The 21771-nt window shown below is 37.8% G+C and overlaps 1 protein-coding gene across 1 annotated transcript in view; it reads right to left on the bottom strand.

The window, feature by feature from the left end:
* LOC112407024 (focadhesin-like) overlaps positions 1-21771 on the bottom strand; it is a 223269-nt gene that overhangs the window by 17118 nt on the left and 184380 nt on the right. The window contains 4 exon segments of the mRNA XM_024756153.1: positions 15285-15365; positions 17227-17329; positions 18628-18699; positions 19378-19455. Of these exon segments, the coding sequence (XP_024611921.1) occupies positions 15285-15365; positions 17227-17329; positions 18628-18699; positions 19378-19455 (334 nt within the window).

The following is a 21771-nucleotide window of genomic DNA, read 5'->3' as shown; positions in this document are numbered from 1 at the left end:
CAGTGAATTCTACCATTCTGCCTTCCAGGTCACTCATCCATTCTGCTGCAGTTATTCTGCTATTGATTCCTTCTAGTGTAGTTTTCATTTCCGTTATTGTATTGTTTATCTCTGTTTGCTTGTTCTTTAATTTTTCTAGGTCTTTGTTAAACATTTCTTGCATCTTCTTGATCTTTGCCTCCATTGTTTTTCCGGGGTCCTGGATCATCTTCACTATCATTATTCTGAATTCTTTTTCTGGAAGGTTGCCTATCTCCACTTCATTTAGTTGTTTTTCTGGGGTTTTATCTTGTTCCTTCATCTGGTACATAGCCCTCTGCCTTTTCATCTTGTCTATCTTTCTGTGAATGTGGTTTTTGTTCCACAGGCTGCAGGATTGTAGTTCTTCTTGCTTCTGCTGTCTGCCCTCTGGTGGATGAGGCTATCTAAGAGGCTTGTGTAGGTTTCCTGATGGGAGAGACTGGTGGTGGGTTGAGCTGGGTGTTGCTCTGGTGGGCACAGCTCGGTAAAACTTTAATCCGCTTGACTGCTGATGGGCGGGGCTGGGTTCCCTCCCTGTTGGTTGTTTGGCCTGAGGCAACCCAACACTGGGGCCTACCTGGGCTCTTTGGTGGAACTAATGGCAGACTCTGGGAGGGTTCACACCAAGGAGTGACAAACTGGATAATCTAGATGACAGGGACTTCCCAGAACTTCTGCTGCCACTGTTCTTGTCCCCGCAGTGAGCCACAGCCCCCACCTCCACCCCGCCTCTGCAGGAGACCCTCCAACACTCGCAGGGAGGTCTGGTTCAGTCTCCTCTGGGTTCACTGCTCCTTCGCCTGGTTCCCGATGCGCACACTAGTTTGTGTGTGCCCTCCAAGAGTGGAGTCTCTGTTTCCCCCAGTCCTGTTGAAGTCCTGCAAACAAATCCCACTAGACTTCAAAGCCTGATTCTCTAGGAATTCCTCCTCCCGTTGCCAGACACCCATGTGGGGAAGCCTGACGTGGGGCTCATAACCTTCACTCCAGTGGGTGGATTTCTGTGGTATAAGTGTTCGCCAGTCTGTAAGTCACCCACCCATTAGTTATGGGATTTGATTTTGCTGTGATTGCGCCCCTCCTACTGTCTCATTGTGGCTTCTCCTTTGTCTTTGGATGTGGGGTATCTTTTCTGGTGAGTTCCAGTGTCTTCCTGTCAATGATTGTCCAGCAGCTAGTTGTGATTCTGGTGTTCTCACAAGAGGGAGTGAGAGCACGTCCTTCTACTCTGCCGTCTTGGTTCAGCTCCTCTGTAGCAGTACTATTCACAATAGTCAAGAGCAACCCAAATGTCCATTGATGGAAAAATGGATAAACAAAATGTGATATACACAGAATGTTCCATACACAGAATGGAACAGTATTCAACTTTAAAAAGAAAAGAAATCCTGTTATATGCTACATGTCCTCAACCTTGAGGACACTGCTAAGTGAGATAAATCAGTCACAAAAAGACAATACTATATGATTCCACTTATACCTGGCATCTAAAATAGTCAAATTAATAGATATAGAAAGTAGAATCGTGGTTACCATGGGTCAGGGAAGGGGGAAAGGGTAGGTATTATTGCTTAGTGGGTACAAAGTTTCAGTTTTGCAAGATGAAAAAGTTCTGGAGATTAGTTTAACAATGATGTGAATATACTTAACACTATATAAATGTATACTTAAAAATGGTTATGATGGTAAAGTTTATGTTATATGTTTTTTATAATTTAAAAACAGTTTTTTAAAAAAAGGAGAGACTTTTGGTTTCCAGTTCTGCATGTAAGGAGCTTGGAAGTTACCACTCTGGTATAAAAGTAAAAAGCTGAACAGACTGAAGAATCAACAACTCTTCTTGGATCCTTAAGAAAGGGAAGAACACAGGGCAAACTGCTGCCTCCAAGACTAGAGAGACAGACAGATGAATACAGGGAGTCATGGCTTATCAGAGCACAGACTCATGAGTGGATGCTGCAGGAACAGTGCTAGGGTAAGAAAATCTGAACTACAATTGATGCAATGCTGGAGGCTCTGTGTGGACAGATCTATGCCCACAAATTTGATAACCTAGATGAAATGAACCAATTCTTTGAAAGACACAATCTGCCAAAATTCATACAAGAAGATACAGACAATCTGAACAGAACTACATCTATTTAAAAACTGAATCAATAATTAATAACCTTCCAAAAGAGAAAGCAACAGGCCCAGATGGGTTCACTGGTGAACTCTACCAAACATTTAAAGAAGAAATTATACCAATTCTCTTTAATCTCTTTCAGAAGATAAAAGCAGAGGGAATATTACCTAACTCATTCCATGAGGATGGCATTACCCTAATAGCAAAACCAGACTAAGACATAAGAAAACTACAGATATTTCTTATGAACATAGATGCAAAAATCTTTAAGAAAATATTAGCAAATTAAATCCAACAATGTATAAAAAGAATTTATACACCACAACCAAGTAGAACTTATCCCAGGTATGCAAGGCTGGTTCAACATTTGAAAATCAATTAATGTAATCTATCACATCAGTAGACTAAAGAAGAAAAATCATATGAATATATATCAATAAATGCAGAAAAAGCATTTAACAAAATCCAGCACCCATTCATGATAAAAACTCTCAGTAAACTAGAAATAGAGGGGAACTTCCTCAACTGGATAAAGCATATCTATAAAAAAAATAAACTTCATCAACTAGATAAAGCATATCTGTTGTAAAAAACAGCTAACATCATACTTATTGATGAAAAACTAGGATTAGGAACAAGGCAAGGATGTTTCTTCTCACCATAGCATTTCAATATTATATTGGAAGACCTAGCTTACACAATAAGACAAGAAAATTAAATAACAGATATACCGATTGGGAAGGAAGATGCAAGTAACTAAGATTAGAAATGAAAGTGATGACATTTCTATCAACCTTACAGAAATAAAAAGGATTATAAGAGAAAACTATGAAAAAGTTGTATGTAACAAACTGGATAATCTAGATGAAATGGACAAATTCCTAAAAACACACAAATTACCAAAACCGACTCAGGAACAAATAGAAAATATGAACAGACCTATAACAAGTAAAGAGACTGAATCAGTAATCAAAGACCTCCCAACAAAGAAAAGTTCAGAACCAGACGGTTTTCCTGGTGAATTCTACCAAACACTTAAAGAAGAACTAACACCAATCCTTCTCAGTTTCTTCCAAAAAACAGAAGAGGAGGGAATACTTCTTAGCTCATTCTATGGGACCAGCATTAGCCTGATACCAAAGCTAGATGAAGACAACACAATAAAAGAAAACTACAAACCACTCCTTGTTTCGTATATAGATGTGTAAATTCTCAACAAAACACTAGTAAACTGAATCCAAGGGCATATTAAAAGGACTATACATGATGACCACGCAGGATTTATCCCAGGAATAAAAGTTTTATACAACATAAGAAAATCAATCAATGCAATATATACCACATTAACATAATGAAGGGAGGAAAAACATATGATCATCTCAACTGACACAGAGAGCTTTTGATAAAATCCAACATTCTTTCATGACAAAAAAATACTCAGAAAATTAGGAATAGAATGGAATTATCTTAATATGATAAAGCACATTTGTGAAAAAACCCACAGTGAAAATCATATTCAATGGTGCAAGACTGTAATCTTTTCCTCTACAATCAGGAACAAGACAAGGATGCTCACTGTCACCACTTTGTATTGGATGTTCTAGCCAGAGCCATTAGGCAAGAAAAAGAAATAAAAGACATCCAGATTGGAAAGGAAAAAGTAAAGCTATCTCTGTTTACAGATGACATGATCCTATACACAGAAAAAGAGAAGTTAGTAAAGTTACAGGGTATAAGATCAACAAGCAAAAATTAGTTGTGTTTCTATATCCCAGCAATGAATAATCTGAAAAGGAAATTAAGAAACAATTCCACATGCAATAGTACCCAAAAGAATAAAATATCGGGAAATAAATTTAACCAAGGTAAAAGACACACACACTGAAAGTACAAAACATTGCTGAAGGAAGTAAAAGAAAATCTAAATAAATGGAAAGACATCTTGAGTTCATGGATTGGAATATTTAATATTGTTAAGATGATACTACTCAAAGCTATCTACAGATTCAACACAATATCTATCAAAATTTCAACAAACATTTTTGCAGAAATGGAAAAGTTGAATCTCAAATTTATATGAAATTGCAAGGGGGCCCAAATAGTCAAAACAATCTTGAAAAAGGAAAATTTAAAGGACTCACACATACCAATTTCAAAACTTACTACAGAGCTACAATAATCAAAACAGTGTGGTACTGGCAAATATAAGGATAGACATATAACAAATGGAATAGAATTGGGAGGCCAGAAATAAACCCAAACATTTATGGCCAATTGATTTTTGACAAGGGTCCTAAGACCACTCAATAGGAGAAAGAAGGGTCTCTTCAACAAATGGTGCTGGGACAACTAGGTATCCAGGTGTAAATAATGAAGCTGGATCCCTACCTAACACCACATACAAAACTTAACTTAAAATGGGTCAATGACAATATAATAATTAAACTGTAAAACTCTTAGAAGAAAACATAGAGGTAAGTCTTCATGACCTTTGATTTGGCAATGTATTCTTAGGTATGACCAAAAATATGAGCAACAAAAGGAAAAAAGATGAATTGGACTTTGTCAGTGTTAAAAACTTGTCTGTCCAAGGATATTATCAACAAATTGATAAGACAACCTAGAGAATGCAATAAAACATTTGCAAATTGTATATATGATAAGGGTCCAGTATCTATAATACACAAATAATTCTTACAGTTCGACAACAAAAAGACAATCTAATTTTTAAAATGATCAAAGGACTTGAACAGATAATTCTCCGAAGAAGATATACCAACAAGTAGTTGAAGATGCTTAACCTCATTAGTCATTAGGGAAACACAAATCAAAACCAAGTGATCACTTCACATTCAATAGGATGATAATAATAATGATAATAATAATAATGGAGAAGGAACAAATGTTGGCAAGGATGTGGAGGAATTGGAACCCTCATACATTGCTAGTGGGAATATAAAATGGTGCAGCCACTGTGGAAAAACCGTTTGGCACTTCCTCAAAAAATTATATGGAATTACTATATGACCGAGCAATTCCACCCCTAGATACATACCCAAAAGAATTGAAAACTGGTATTCAAACAAAAACTTGTACACAAATCTCCATAGCAGCACCACTCATAATGGCCAAAAGGTAGAAACAACCCAAATGCCCATGAACTGACGAATGGATAAATAAAATGCATATCCGTGCACTGGAATCTTATTCAGTCATAAAAAAGGAACTAAATATTGATACTTGCCACAACATGGATGAACGCTGACAACATTATGCTAAGCGAAAGAAGCCCATCACAAAAGGCCATATGGCATATGATGCCATTTAAATGAAATATGCAGAATAGGCAAATCCACAGAGACAGAAAGCAGATTTTGGCTGTTAGGGGCTGGGGGAAATGGGGGAATGGAAGCAACTGCTCAGGGAGTACAAGGTTTCCTTTTGGGGTGATGAAAATGTTCTGGAACTAGACAGTGGCCTAATATTGTGAATGTACTAAACGCCACTGAATTGTACACTTTAAAATGGTTAAAATGATAAATTTTATGTTATGTGTATTTTACCACACACACACAGACACACACACACACTCACACACACAAGCACGAGAAGAAGAGAAAGGGATGAAGCAGTCTTTGATGAGAAAAGCAGAATCCATGGAAGAGATCGATACAGTGCAGCCCTGGGCAGGTAGACAGAAAGCAAGATAAAGTCTTGATGCCTGGTATCTTTCTGCTCCTGATACTCTGAGGGTTGAGAATAGTTTCTGTCCTTAGATTTCTGGGAAACCTGTGAATCCTTGCAGTAAATACTGAGTCACTTGAAGCGAGTCATTGTTTTCTGTAATAAAAAGCACCCTAACATAATTGCTATCACTGCCTAAACTCATTTACTCATAATTTCACAGACTACTTATGCGTTGATGACTAGTAAACCCATACTTCTAATGCAGGCCTTTCTCTGGTGTTTCTACAGCTATCTCAAGAATCAGCATATTTTCTTAGGTAGCCACCAACAAACCTACCTCTGTACCTTTGCATCTGCCAACTTGGGAAAGTATAATAAAACTAGTTGTGTGCCTTCCAGTGCTGTTTCTCTACCCTCCAACCAACACTTTTTTGCTTTTTGAAAATGTTAAAAGCTCAACACACCTGCCACTCTTCTATGCTGTGTTACCAGTAACTGATGCTTTATTTCTATTCCACCTTGTGATGTAGTACTAGGATTATAGGAAATATTATCAGGGAGTTAACCATTGCTATTACAAGTAGAAGAATCTCTGACCAAAAAAGTAAATATATTCTTAAACACATTCATTTATTCAACTGAGTATCTATTAGCTACCAGACAGTGGAGACAGTGTTGAACAGGCAGAAGAGGTCACCATGCTCAAGGAGCTTGTACTCTAGTGACAGGACAAACAGACAAGGAAAAATCAGGTGTGATAAAAATAAAAATGCTATGATAGGAATTAACTGGTTGGGTATTCACATAACTCTATACTGATTATCCACATGTGGCAGCTGTCCACACACAAAGTTGGCTGCAAATTGGAGTCTTTGATTTCACAAAACAACGACAACAAAATTTAAGCTGCTCTTGGGGGGCCTTTTGGCTCACGATTCATAGAAATAGCCTAATGAACTGGCAGATAGTATAGTAAATATCTGGACATAGAATTACTCTTCACTGGGCTTCCCTGGTGGTGCAGTGGTTAAGAATCCGCCTGCCAATGCAGGGGACACGGGTTCGAACCCTGGTCCGGGACGATCCCACATGCAACGGAGCAACTAAGCCTGTGCACCACAACTACTGAGCCTGCGCTCTAGAGCCCACGAGCCACAACTACTGAAGCCTGTGTGCCTAGAGCTCGGGCTCCACAACAAGAGAAGCCACTGCAATGAGAAGCCCTCACACTGCAACGAAGACCCAACACAGCCAAACATAAATAAATAAATAAATTTATAAAAAGAATGTTCTATATTCTAGAAATGCCATTACCAGGTAGGAAAAGCTTATTATTCTAAAAAAAAAAAAAAAAAAAAAAAAAAAGAATTACTCTTCACTCCTATTAAGGACATAAATCCAATTCTATATTGTAAATCTTTAATTCATAAGCAGATTTCTGTTAAATTTTTTTCTCAGATCAAGTGTTTTTAAAACTATATAAAATTATATTCCAGGTCCTTCTATAGAATTCACTACAGAAAACTTGCAGTTTCCAGAGGATCTAGAGAATCAGGAAAGACATTCAACCTGTCCTCTAATACCAGGACCCAACGTAAAATATGGCCATTTTCTAGATCTTTTATTGCTTAGACAACAAGCTCTCTCTTGACAGGACAACAGAACTTTCACCAGTAACTGCACTTTACTATCTAAACACTTTACATGTTGCTTCCATACTCTTTAGAACTGACCTAATTAATATACAAGCAAGTGTCAGAAACAAGGAGAACTTGTAAAATGGAGCACAGGGGCGAAAATCAAGTAAGTGCTATAATGCAATACATTTCCCACTTTTTAAAAAAGCAGAGAATCAGTATGGACTAGCATAGCTAGAATCACACAAAATTTTCCACTATATTTGCAGGGAACTAATTCTGAAACTAACTGGAATGAAAGAAATTATAGCAGCTGTTAGGAATGGAGAAAATACCTGGTAGTTCTAAGCATTTGCAGGGAGGTATGGAGAGAGAGGGAGTCCCAAAATGGGAGAACAGAGTCACATGGTTCCCTCCTCAGAGATCTTTAAGCATTGGACACAAGAATCCAAATCTAGGCTATGGGAATGATCAGTTCCCTTATTACAGTGCTCTATCTTTCACCCAAGTGCCTTAGACAAAAAGAAATACTGGAATGCTTTATAGACAATGGATTTGGACCTGAGAAGACCTAACAGTACTTGTTAAAAGGATCCAGATGTCTTAAAATCCGGTACAAAGTTGCTTTAAATCCCTCATCCAGTTGACAGCCTCAAAGAACCCTGATATAAATGGCATATCCGAACATAATGCATTACAACAGGACCCATTATCACACATACTCTGGCTACAAAAAGGATCAGATCTCAATGCCACAATGCACATGTGTAACTCCTATAGGAAAAGTCTTGTAACAAGTAGGCTAACAGCCACTGGTGTGTCTGTTCCCCATCACCAGCATGTCGCTTGTATGGTGTGGATATGTCTTTACCTTCTCCATCATTAGCGTTGTTTAGAAGCAATATATGTATATACACATATATAATATATATATTATATGATTACACACACACACACACATATATATATATATATATATGTTTAAAGTGGTAGATCAACAAATACTTGAAAACTAATACATGCCAAGTACTCTGTACTAAGCATTTAGGATAAAACCCACATGTTCTTCCTGCCCTTGAGGAAATTACAGTCTAATGGGAAAGACAGACTTTAAACAAAGAATCACAAATAATTACGCAAATAATTTCACATATGTAAAGTACTATGAAAAACATAAAGTATCACATAAGAAATCTACACTAATCTGGGAACATCAGGGAATCCTGTCTTATCCTCCACTGACGAAAGGATGTTTAAAACAAGATGGAAAGGATGAGTCGAATTTTTCTAGACAAAGTCCTTAGAAAACACAGGTAGACATAATGACAGCATGACATATTTTGAGAGATTAACAGATGCTTAGCCCCTTGCCAGAAACCACTCTATAATCAAGACAGCTGTTGAAAACAGTTGATGATTCCAATATGTCAGTCAGATACTAAGAGTTGGTAGGATGTTCTTTCTTAGGACCAAGTACTTCAATATCATCCAGTGTTATCAGAAACAAAAACATCCCTGAGCCCCTTAGCACCAGGAAGGCTGCCAAGCAGGGTGGCTGCTCAGTGGAAATCAGGACCTGGGAGAGAGGAAGGCAGCTTTAGCAGGACTGTGGCAAATACTTTGAGAATAACGGGAGTCAGGTTTCTTAAAGTCAGAGAAGAAAGTTACAAATGAGAAGAAGGAAATGCAGAAGGAAGCCTGTGATGTTGAATTGGAGATATTGATGTGAACTCAAGTTTTTCAATATATATAGCTAGATATAAGAATAAATATAGACAATGTGTGAGAGAGAAAGAGGAGAGGGAGGGAGGGAGGGAGAGAGGGAAAGGAGAGAAAGAGAGAATTTCCTAACTGTCCACTGAAAGGGCCTAGGAGCAGTGATTAGCACAAGTAGCAACGCAGTAATTTGTACCCAAGATCTTGGCTTCTAAATATCTTTCTCCACGAGAAGAAACTTGAGTTACCTGGCTATTACAAGGCTGAGGATAACACAAGATGAACCTAGAACATCTTTGTGTGCCACAAAGAAAAGGAGGTACTCAAAGAATGATAAGGTTATCTCAAAAGGACACAAGAGTCAACTTAAAGAGGCTCTTACTGATCTAGTCTGGAACAATTTGAGGATCAAAATAATGAATAGCTGAATAATAAATAATTGAATAATAGGAGTTCAGCAGTCCATATTGAAAGGAAGAAAGAAAAAGAAAGGAAGCAAGGAAAGAAGGAAGGATGGAAGAGGGAGGGAGGGAAGGAGGCAGCTTTTCCTTTCAGAAGAAAGCCTACCAAAAAGTGTAAATGGGATAATGGAATTTTAAGAATCACCTATTGGCAATCATCAGAGTAATAACTCAGTCAAGAAAACATTAATGGGTACCCAAACTAATGGGTGAAAGTAGGATGAAAATGGGATATTCATAAAGTCTCAAAATATCTCCACATAAACTATTTCTTGACGATAAAAGGAAAGGAGGAACTTTAATGAGGAGACACCTGGAAGAGATCACCTTATCCAAGTGATCAAAGTTAGCATCACTTTGGTGGAGGAAGACAGACATCATGTACCACCCGAAGGGATGCAGTGAGCAGAGCAGGCCTCCATGGCTGTAACATTCTTGCCAAAGGTGACTGACCTCTCATGTGAGGAACACCAGGCAAACCCAAACAGAAAAGTGCTCTGTAAAACAACTGGCTTCTAATCCTAAAACATGTTAAAGTCATGAAAGACAGAACAACCGAGGCAATGTTCCAGACTGAAGGGGACCAAAGAGATGACAAGTGTGACATTCTGGATTAAATTCTTGTTGGCTTTTGGGCTGTCATGGAAACTTGAAGAGGGTCTCTGGGTGAAAGGAATATAGAAATGATCTGGCTGTTTTCACTTTTTGGTAAGTTTTAAATTATTTTAAAATAAAAAGTAAAATAAAATTTAAAGCACATCTAACATTTAATAAAAAAAAAAGAAACAACATCTCAAATAGTAAATACATACAAAAATGTTCATTCCTTCTGACAATGAATGCAAATTCAAGTAGTCTTAAAGTATCATTTTATACCTGCTTGGCTTTTATTGTAGTCATTTGTTTTATCTATCTGATGGTTTGCTTTGTAATATGATAACTAGAAAGGGTTTATTCTTTGTTTCCTAAGCACTGTTACATAAAGTGAAGCTGTGAGAAAAGTGTGGAACAGATTCTCGTTCAGAGCCCCCAGAAAGAACCCACCCTACCAACGCCTTGACTTCTGACTTCTTGCCTCCTGAACTGAAGGTTTCCCCTGCCTGTGGCAGACACCAGAGTGTCACCACCAGGGATGCAGGGATGCAAAAAAGGACACAGGCAGAAAGACACAGAGAATTCCCAACCTGAGCTTCCTCAAGTGCCTTCACTTCCATTGCTGTTCTTGCCTGATTGGAAGTTGTGCCAGTGTGCCTTCCTTTCCTCTCCTTGCCAACACCTTTGACTATCCCGGCACCCAGAGCTGCATTCACTGTGATTGAAGGTCCATGTTTTATATTCTGTCTTCACAACGAGCTCGTCAGCCTGAGGATGGCTCATAAACTCATAATCCTTACAAAAAACTCTAGAAAGAAGATTCAATTATTTTCTCCACTTTACAGAAGCAATTGAGGATTACAGACTTAAGTAGCTTGCCTGAAGTGACATAGCCAGCAGGCAGTATAAGTGGGGTATGAACCCAGGCAGTCTGCCTCCCATGCTTTTAACCTCTATGATATGCTGCTGTACTATGATACTCAGACAGGGGCAAGGTACTGAAATCTGCTACAGTCCTTTTGAAGAGCAGTGAGGCCATGCCATCTCTGTAGTCATCAAATCCTCAGACTCTTGGCCACTAATAAATTGCTGACAGTTTATCCTAAGGAAAGCTATATGCACAAGGATGTTCTCTATAATGGAAACATTTTAAATGATCTATAGGGAAATGGGTTAGTTATGATTCATCGACTTAACAGAACATTCTACAGTCAGTCATTATCATTATTAATGATAATCATTTTTAATGATAATTATGGAGATATATGGAAAACAGGGAAATGTTTACAATATAATATTAAGTTAAAAAATACAAAGTTTATGTATACTGGTAAATATGTAAACATTGTGTGTGCATAACAGGAACAAATTAAAAAGTAAAATTTTTAAATGATAATAGCTGTTAGAAAGTCATGGGATAATTGGTGACTTTTTTCCTTTCAAATATTTTTATGATGTTTACAACAAAAAATAGAAATTAAATACTCCCCAAACATATCATATTAAAACCTGTCTAGAAAGTGATGCAAGGATTCTTTTCATGCTTCCTCAATCCTTCTTTTCAGGGGATGAGTGGTGATTATGTCCATTTACATGGAAACTTGTTAAATTTTTTAAAAAGACAATAATATACATTTTATGATTCAATATAATATAACACACACACATCTAGAGGACATACACTGGAATATCTACTGAGGCTATCTCTAGGTGGTGAGATTAAGAGGATTCTTTCTTTTTCTTCATACCATTTTTGAACTTAGTGTTATACACATGTATTCATTTCTAATAACTTTTTAAAAAGAATTGTATAGGTAAACTATTACCAAACTAAAATACTTTAAAATAACATACTTTTGGTAACCAACTCCATAATTTCATCAGAAAAATAGGACAGCTTTCTCATATCAGTTATTCTATATTCTGCTCTCTTGGCTAGACTCATCAACAATTATATCTCATGCTAGTAATCCAAAAATGATCAACTGAGAATCTACCTATCGATAGTATATGTACAAGCCCAACACTTATACACTTAAATCGCTGACCAATGAATCCATATCGAGAAGGAAATGCCATTCATACTGACTTTCTTACAAGGATTTAAATATACTTTCTGTGAATTAATACTTCTTATTGTAAACTTTAAAGCCTAATAGAAAAATTAAAGCTTAGAAAGTCACATTCCCCTGCAAGAGAATGATAAGAAAAATAATCCTAAATGATTAGGTAGAAATACCTAAATGTTATCACCAAAAATAAATGATTATTTTTATTAAGTACTTTTAATACATTTTAAGTGTTTTGTTTAAAAAGTAGGTACAATCTTGATGAAATCTGAATATGCCATGAGGTTGAGAAAAAACAAAGATCAGAAATCAGGAAAAAGAATAAATGTACAGAAAAGAAGCAAAAATCAGAGTCAAAATTTAGAGGCCCTTAAGATAAAAAATAATTCCATGATAGGCAGAATTAGATTATAAGCAAACTTTAAGCATAGCACAGCCAAGAAATGTCCATAGAATAGATTATGATGATGACAAGGGTTAAGGAATATTATATCTGCTAGAAGGTGGGGCTATTAGGGAAGAAGAGAAAATGTTATAGGGTATAGCAAAAAAACAGTTATATTCAAAACTATTAACTGCAGTCTTAAAATTGGAAGGAATTTTATCTGTTTGGCATGGTTTTAAAATGTAGGCCTGTATGAAGGAATAGATGCTATGAACATATGGTATGTTCTGTTGTATGAGTACTAAAGTGAGTATCTAGAATGAGAAAAGCCCTAAACATTTGAAGCAGATTAATATATTCACTATCTCAAATCTGATTGGCTAAAACTGAGATCATGACATCCAATCTCAACCTGGCATATGTGTGAATCAGGGATAACATCACATTTTTCTTCCTCTTGTGAGTTACTAAATGGCATACAGAGGCAACGAAGCCATGCTATCCCTAAAGTTTTCTCTCTTCTGCCTATGCCAAGCATGATTTTTATCCTCTCAAGCCATTTCTTCCTCTAAAGAGCTCACCAAAGTTGTCATCCTTCCTATCAGCAGCGCCACTGGGCTCTGATGAGTGACACCCAGACATTTAAACTCAAAAGCTGCTTCAGAAGGGAGTTATTAAAATTCAAATGAGCTGGGCATACTGAAGAAGAAAACACTTGTTTGCATGCACACCTCCGTATTTGGCCATCCCATTTAGACCCATAGAGCAGGGTCTGGTTTTGTTTTTGTAAATGGGCTTCCGAGGCGGAGGTCAGCCTCCCACGGCCTCCACTCCTCTGGGGTCATCATTAGTAATGGGTAAGGCTGAATGGATTTTCCTCTGAATCTAGTCAGTAAACCTGACAAGAAGGCAGCCCTCTCCCACAACCTGAGAATGCCAAAAATGTGACTGGTAATATGGCATTTTTAAAATATTTCATTTATTTGTCTTAAAATAGTTTTAATAGTAAGATTTTACATAATGTTTCTGATGTCAATTTCACCTGATTTTTCAGTTTTAGAACAGAATACTTCCTGTTGTACCATGACTGCATAATCATAAAAATATTACATTTAACAAAATTTTCCACAAGATTCAGAGAAAATTCATTTCTGTTAAGAAATATGAACCTAGGGAGCCAAATGACATTTTAGTCACTAGAAAAGAAAAAGAGTATGTCTTTCATTTGGTCTTAAGAGTTTTATATTTCATGGAAATATCTCACGCTATCATCATTTAAAAATTTTATAAGATATCAGTGAGCAAACTAACAAAAAATACAGCAAAAATATATGTTCCTAGAATTATTCTAGGCATGGAAATTTTAGATGTTCCTTTAGTAAGAATTCAATTTCCTCCTAATGGAGACATCTCTGTACTTTAAAAACACTTAATTTATGGCAATATAAACAATTAACTCCACATTATATATATGACATGTTCATATATAGACATATCTTGTACAACCATGACATAACCTTATACCAATTTTTACTGAGGATATGTAAAAGCAAATTATGCTAAGTCGCGACCTGAGGATAATACTATGCACAATTTCTAGAACTGCAGAAACTAAGGGAATTCAATGTCCAACCCATGAAAGTAGTTTACAATCTGGAAGCTCCAGGGATTTCTGTACCCAGTGGAAACTTAGACAACGGACATGACTTTTAATGTCCCTTCCAATGGTGAGATTTTATCCTTCCATGACCTTCATTAATCAATGACTTCAGATGTCTCCAGATGTCTTCATTTTAATTGGTTTAAAAACTTTTTTTCCCCTAAAACTGGGATGGTCTTGTTGTAATACAGGCACTGATTTTGCCCAGACTGACACAGCCAACCCAACGAAGAATGAAACTAGCACACATCAGTGAAAGAATATTACATAAAACTGGTTCCTGAGCCATGACATGCTCATTTCGGATCCATTTTTTCCTCATAGCACGAAATGGTAGGTGTGTATCATTAAAGAGCATTTATTTAATAATTTATGTGGCATTATTTTGACTCCAGTTATAAACAAAAGGCACTCAATCTCTGTCTTTAGGTTGTGTGTGGCAGCAAAAAAGAATCACAAAGGGACAACTGGTGCAGAGAAAAAGAACAGAAACTAAAATTAAGAACTAGAGCCAGTGATTCCAACAACACAAAGTGATCACACAAGGTTCAGGGAGAAGACTTACCTCCAAGTCTGGTCCTGGAATACAAACAGCACCCATGTGTTTTCTCTTTTTAGGTCACACTCACTTGAAATTGACAAGAAAAGTAATGTGCGCTTATACTTTCGAAATGGCCAAAAGGAAGATTAAGATATCCACATGTCCCCCAAGATCACATATGGTAGTTCCAACAGTACACACAGTGTGTATGTTTATGTACCACTTAGTGTAGTTGGTCTCCTAGTCATCTCTACTGCAAAGATGATCTGGCAGGAGAAATTATTCACCCCTTCAGATTTGTATTGTTTAATTCTACAGAAGCAAGCTGAGGGCGCACAAACTTGACATGTAGACAGTATGATAGAGTTCAAGAAATATGCTCACTTGCCTTTTTTTCCTCCTGTAATGAAGAAGCCAATGGATGCTCTAATAAAACTGCTTTCAGGCAAATAGCTATAGTCCGTAGGAACTGTGGAGACAGAAAATGATCAAATTAACCAATGAACCTGGTGGGACTAATGAAGGAAAGATAATGATGTCATGCTGCCATATCAACCTAGAGACAAAGCAGAAGTGTTGATGCCATTAATCTCAGAACAATACTCTGTGGTTGCAACTAATTCTATTAGGTTAAGTGACTGGCCTTGAAGTCATCACTTAGGCTATGCAAGCAAATCTAAAACGGTGGTAAATCTAGAGGAGGCTGAAAAACCACAGAGGACAAAAATTGTACTGAAGTGGTTTTTAAAAACCCTTTTCCACTTTGGCACATCAATGAGCTGCAATCCAGTGACTTCCTCTGTGTCAGCAAGGAGTCTACTGGGCTTCTAGGATGAGACCACCATTCTCTGGGCTATTTCAGGGAACCCTGAGTCAGATATATGAACTATGGAAATACATCAATCAGCATTGATATCAGCTAGTCTCTTACTTCATAAGGCAGGGACCTCTATGTGATCAACACGTGCAAATAACCAGATGTGCCTGCTGACCTGGAACAATGAAGGAGTGACATTTATGCTTGTTGAGTCCCGGGAATTTCCCAGATTCTTTTCCTCCCAGTTCCACATAATTGTTTCATGAAATGTTTTTTACTGGGATAGATGGCTCAACTTTTCCAGACACACAATCATGTTGCTCCAAAGAACCTGGGTGTAAGATGATTCACTACGACCTGCCTTCAGTATATGTGGGCCAGACCGTGTACTCCACAGTATAACAATTAAAAGCCTATGTGAAAAAGCAAAAGCCTGACATACACATGCTATTTTACCAGGACCTTGTGAGAGCACTGCCCTTCAAAACTAGCAATACCAAGGGTTTCTAATATGACTACTTTTTTTTTCCTTTTCCAGTTTTAATATGACAGCTTCTACTTGTCTAAAGTTCATTATACTGGGAAGGCTGTGAAACCATGTCCTATTTCTATAGCTGAGGAGTGACTGAAAATGAGGGAGACAGTAATTATAGTAGCCCATGGTAATGCTGTCTGTAGACTACCTGTCAGGGGATATGTGAAACTAGGTTTTAATGAGAAATCTTTGGTATCCCTGGCATGAGTCCAAGAGAGCCAGTGGTCATAATTCTATAAAGAGCAAGGTAGCTATAGGTCCCAGTGCATAACAGTGATGCCTTCCCCGGAAGATCTCCAAGTACACACATAAGTTAAGCATGTGGGAACTGCAAATATTTTTATTGCTTTTATTAAAAAGCTGGAAATAGAAAAAGCCTTGTTACATTAAGACCTAGGATTTTAATTCCAAGGCCAAGGAGATATACATCTTTAAAAGTACTTACCCAATTATTTTCTCAAAACCAGGGGCCAGAAGAATTCCAGTCATATATGAAGAGTTTTTTAATGAAATATGAATATTATACAAACTATGATTACATCTAGTAAAATAAAAAGAACTCTGTTCCAAGCTTCAAGGGTCTGATTCCTAGTTTCTGAATTTCTCATTAAGCTTATACCTAAGTCATGTAATCTTTCTGAGCCTCGGGTTCTCCATTTGTAAAATATGGGGTTAGACTCAATGTCTAAACCGATCTCCAAGGAAGGCAGAGAGAAAGAGTGAAAAGAGCACGGGCTTTGGCGGCCGACAGATCTTAGTTCAAACCGCATGTTTACCATTTACTGCTATGTGACCCTGGGCAAGTCAGGAGACCTCTCCACAGTCCATTTTCCTCTGATGTAAAAGAGGGACAGTAATATCCACCACTGATATTACTGTGCTAGGGTAGCTGTGAAAATTAACTCTCTTAACAAAGCACATTGCCCCACGTCAGCAATCCCTCCTTCCAGCTCCAGTGTTCTATGACTCCAGTCTTACCCGAGGTTCTACTTTGATTTGAGGACAGAGTAGACAGATGAAGATGTCCTAGAAGCCAGATTGCATTTGACTGAAGACCAATCACCCCAGACACACTGATGACCTATAAATGAAATGTAACAGTTCAATGATGGGGCACGATCCAAATTCTATTCGATACAAGGCCACTCACAGGAGGTCACTAATCTTTTATGAGGTGGTGGCTTGGCTGGTAATGAGATACAAGATGTACTATCAACTGTCTAGTATACTAAACGTGGGACATAGAGGTGATCAACAAGTGTTGCTGAATGAATGAATGAATCTATCAGTCATGATGGAACGTATCAGTGGTTGTCTCAGTTTTCACTGACTCAGACTGGTCTAAAGGAATTTTCAAAAAATGAGAAAAGAAAATCCAAAAAGTAAAAAGAGGCGATAGTTGCTTAAAACTAAAGTACCTTTAAAAGTAGAAGGAGATACTATTTTGTTCTCTTCTTTGCATAATGCTCTATTACTGTTTTATCATTCATAATAAGATTTTTAAAATAATAGTTTTCATTTATAGATTTTTCCCCAAGTTACAGCAACTTATGTTTCAGTAGATTTTTTTTGGAGAATATTCATATTCATACATGCAAAAGAGAGTTTCTTCTGTTCAGAAATTTGTTTGCTTTTAAAACCATGAATTCCTAAAACTTCTTTATGTGGTGAGTATTATAACCAGCTATATTTGGCAAGAATGAAAACAAGTACGCTAAGTGAAAAGCCTAGGATACAAAGTTCTACATATGGTAAGAATACAACTATGCAGAGAAAATAAGAATGCTTAAAAAGAAATATGACCAAATATTAGTAGCAGCTGCTTCAGGTTGGGAGGAACATCATTGATATTTTTTCAGCTTCTTTCATCCTGTACTTTTAAGTTTATTCAAAGAACATCATGATTTTTTAAAAATAAAAATCTGAAAATATAAAATCATTTCTCAGCAGATGGACATGTTTATTCTTTAGACAAGGAGAATGCTGACCATAATTGACCCAAATACTTTTACCAGTGACATCTGAACTAGTGTCTCTTGACCATTCTGCTTAGATATATGCCCTACCCTTTGACTGTCTTCCACTTTTCCTTGTCTGGAGAGCCTGACATTCTTTGCAAGGTCAGGTTTTAATTTTTAAGAGAAACCAGTGCCAACTTAACTCAAAAATGCCAGCTTTCTTTTTTTCCAGAGGTGGTGTGTATTGATCAGCAAATTATGCAGGGCCGTAAACCATTCTCCAATGACCCTTGAACTCACCATGAATAACCAGAGATTTTCCCATTGTCTAAGTAAAACAGTTTATATCATGAAAAAGAAAAAAGACCACAAAGGGGAATATCTGTTTTCCCACTCAAGGGTCTGAAATTCCCCTTCTCACCTGAGTTAAAGTTCTAATGACTTCATTAAGTCTGCCTTGAAAATGAGAGGACTGGATGGCTTCTGACTTCAGCTGAAAGAAAAAGGAGAAATACCCATCCCACATCCCCCCAGAAGTAAATAATGATATTCCCAGTGTATGAGTTATCATCATCTAAGCTGTGAAATAATTTATCACTATATCCTTATATTTCAAAAACAAAAGCTGTGAGCTCCTTGAAGGCAGTGCCCATGCTTTATGAAATCACTGATTTCCTAGCACCAGTTCAGTGTGGCATGTAGCAGTCACGTAATAAACCTTTACTGTATGAACAAAGGAACACCTTAGAATTACTTGTAAATTTACATATACATACGTCCACTACACAAAACATTTTAAAGTGAAAGCATAATTACATAGATATAAACTTAAACATCACAGATGCAAAACGGAGTTTCTTATGAATGGCTTTTTAAATTTCTTAGGATCCAATCACTTTTCTCATTCAGAGAATTTTGCAGAAAGTATATAAGTTGACTAGGTTTAATTCCTACAAACCAAATAAAATAAGGAACATACCTCTATAGAAAGAATTCCTGACCAAGAGCAATTTTCCATATATAAAGGCATTAGAAAGCCCAGTGTAAACAATACCGTGATCATATATTGTTCTTTCCTTAGCATACTGAGATATTGGGTATTCTTTTCTTGCTGTGACTATGTACACATTTAGGTTTCTTCCCCCACCTCCCCCCCCCCTTTCTTTTTTACCTGCATTACATCCCCTTCAGAGCCTACCAAGGCCACCATGCCATGAAGAGCTGCCAAACACAGCATTGTGGAGGTGCCCTGAAAACAAAGCATCAGAATATGTCAAGAGGGAAACAGTCCTTGCGTTTGAAGTGGATAAAAATTATATCAAAGAAAAACAACTGGCCAAAATGGTACTAAATTTGTAGGGTCAACACAACCTGTGTCACTGAACTGAGAACAGCAGCAGACTTGAATAAAGTAACAGGTTAAAGTTGTTAGATTCTAGGTGGTTTCTTGTCGTTTTTTATTTTTCAAAACCACAGTGTTGTTTTAAAATTAACACACAGACAAAATAGCCAGTTAAAAAACAAAACTATAATGGTTAACAGGATGTATCATTTATAAGGCATTAAAAATACATGTGTCTTGGGGGAGACTGGTTCAAGATGGCGGAGTAGAAGGAAGTGCGCTCACTCCCTCTTGTGAGAACACCAAAATAATAACTAACTGCTGAACAATCATTGACAGGAAGATATTGGAACTCACCAAAAAGAGATACCCCACATCCAAAGACAAAGGAGAAGCTGCAATGAGATGGTAGGAGGGGCGCAATCACAATAAAATCAGATCCTGTGACTGCTGGGTGGGTGACTCACAAACTGGAGAACACTTATACCACAGAAGTCCACCCACTGGAGTGAAGGTTCTGAGACCCACATTAGGCTTCCCAACCTGGTCTGGCAACGGGAGGAGGAAGGCTAGCGGGATTTCATTGCAGGACTTCGACAGGACTGGAGGAAACAGAGACTCCACTCTTGGAGGGCACACACAAAGTAGTGTGCGCATCAGGACCCAGGGGGAAGGAGCAGTGACCCCATAGGAGACTGAACCAGACCTAACAGCTAGTGTTGGAGAGTCTCCTGCAGAGGCGGGGGGTGGCTGTGGCTCACCATGGGGACAAGGACACTGGCAGCAGAAGTTCTGGGAAGTACTCCTTGGCGTGAGCCCTTTCAGAGTCCACCATTAGCCCCACCAAAGAGCCTGTAGCCTCCAGCGCTGGGTAACCTCAGGCCAAACAACCAACAGGGAGGGAACTCAGCCCCACCCAACAGCAGACAAGCAGATTAAAGTTTTACTCAGCTCTGCCACCAGAGCAACACCCAGCTCTACCCACCACCAGTCCCTTCCATCAGGAAGCTGGCACAAGCCTCTTAGATAGCCTCATCCACCAGAGGGCAGACAGCAGAAGCAAGAAGAACTACAGTCCTGCAGCCTGTGGAACGAAAACCACATTCATAGAATGATAGACAAAATAAAAAGGCAGAGGACTATGTACCAGATGAAGGGACAAGATAAAACCCCAGGAAAACAACTAAATGAAGGGGAGAACGGTAACCTTCCAGAAAAAGAGTTCAGAATAATGATAGTGAAGATGATCCAGGACCTCGGAAAAAGAATGGAGGCAAAAATCGAGAACATGCAAGAAATGTTTAACAAAGACCTAGGAGAATTAAAGAACAAACACCTAGAAGAATTAAAGAACAAGCAAACAGAGATGAACAGTACAATAACTGAAATGAAAAATACACTAGAAGGAATCAAGAGCAGAATAACTATAAATCAATAGCAGAATAAGAAGAACGGATAAGTGACCTGGAAGACAGATTGCTGGAATTCACTGCTGCAGAACAGAATAAAGAAGAAAGAATGAAAAAATGAAGAAAGCCTAAGAGACGTCTGGGCCAACATTAAATGCACCAACATTTGCATTACAGGGGTCCCAGAAGGAGAAGAGAGAGAGAAAGAACTCGAGAAAATATCTGAAGAGATTATAGTCAAAAACTTCCCTAACATGGGAAAGGAAATAGCCGCCCAAGTCCAGGAAGCACAGAGTCCCATACAGGATAAACCCAAGGAGAAACTTGCCGAGACACATAGTAATCAAATGGACAAAAATTAAAGAAAAAGAAAAATTATTAAAAGTGACAAGGGAAAAATGACAAATAACGTACAAGGGAACCCCCATGAGGTAAACAGCTGATTTCTCAGCAGAAACTCTACAAGCCAGAAGGGAGTGGCATGATATATTTAAAGTGATGAAAGGGAAGAAACTACAACCAAGATTACTATACCCAGCAAGGATCTCATTCAGATTCGACAGAGAAATCAAAAGCTTTACAGACAAACAAAAGCTAAGAGAATTCAGCACCACCAAACCAGCTCTACAACAAATGCTAAAGGAACTTCTCTAACTTCTCTAAGCAGTGTTTCTTGGGAAACACAAGAGAAAAAAGGACCTACAAAGACAGACCCTAAACAATTAAGAAAATGGTAATAGGAACATACATATCGAAAATTACCTTAAATGTGAATGGATTAAATGCTCCAACCAAAAGACACAGCCTTGCTGAA

Source organism: Neophocaena asiaeorientalis, unplaced genomic scaffold (genome assembly GCF_003031525.2).
Source record: "Neophocaena asiaeorientalis asiaeorientalis breed wild unplaced genomic scaffold, Neophocaena_asiaeorientalis_V1.1 scaffold1013, whole genome shotgun sequence".
NCBI classification, from domain to species: Eukaryota; Metazoa; Chordata; class Mammalia; order Artiodactyla; family Phocoenidae; genus Neophocaena; species Neophocaena asiaeorientalis.
This window is presented reverse-complemented; position numbering and strand designations above follow the sequence as displayed.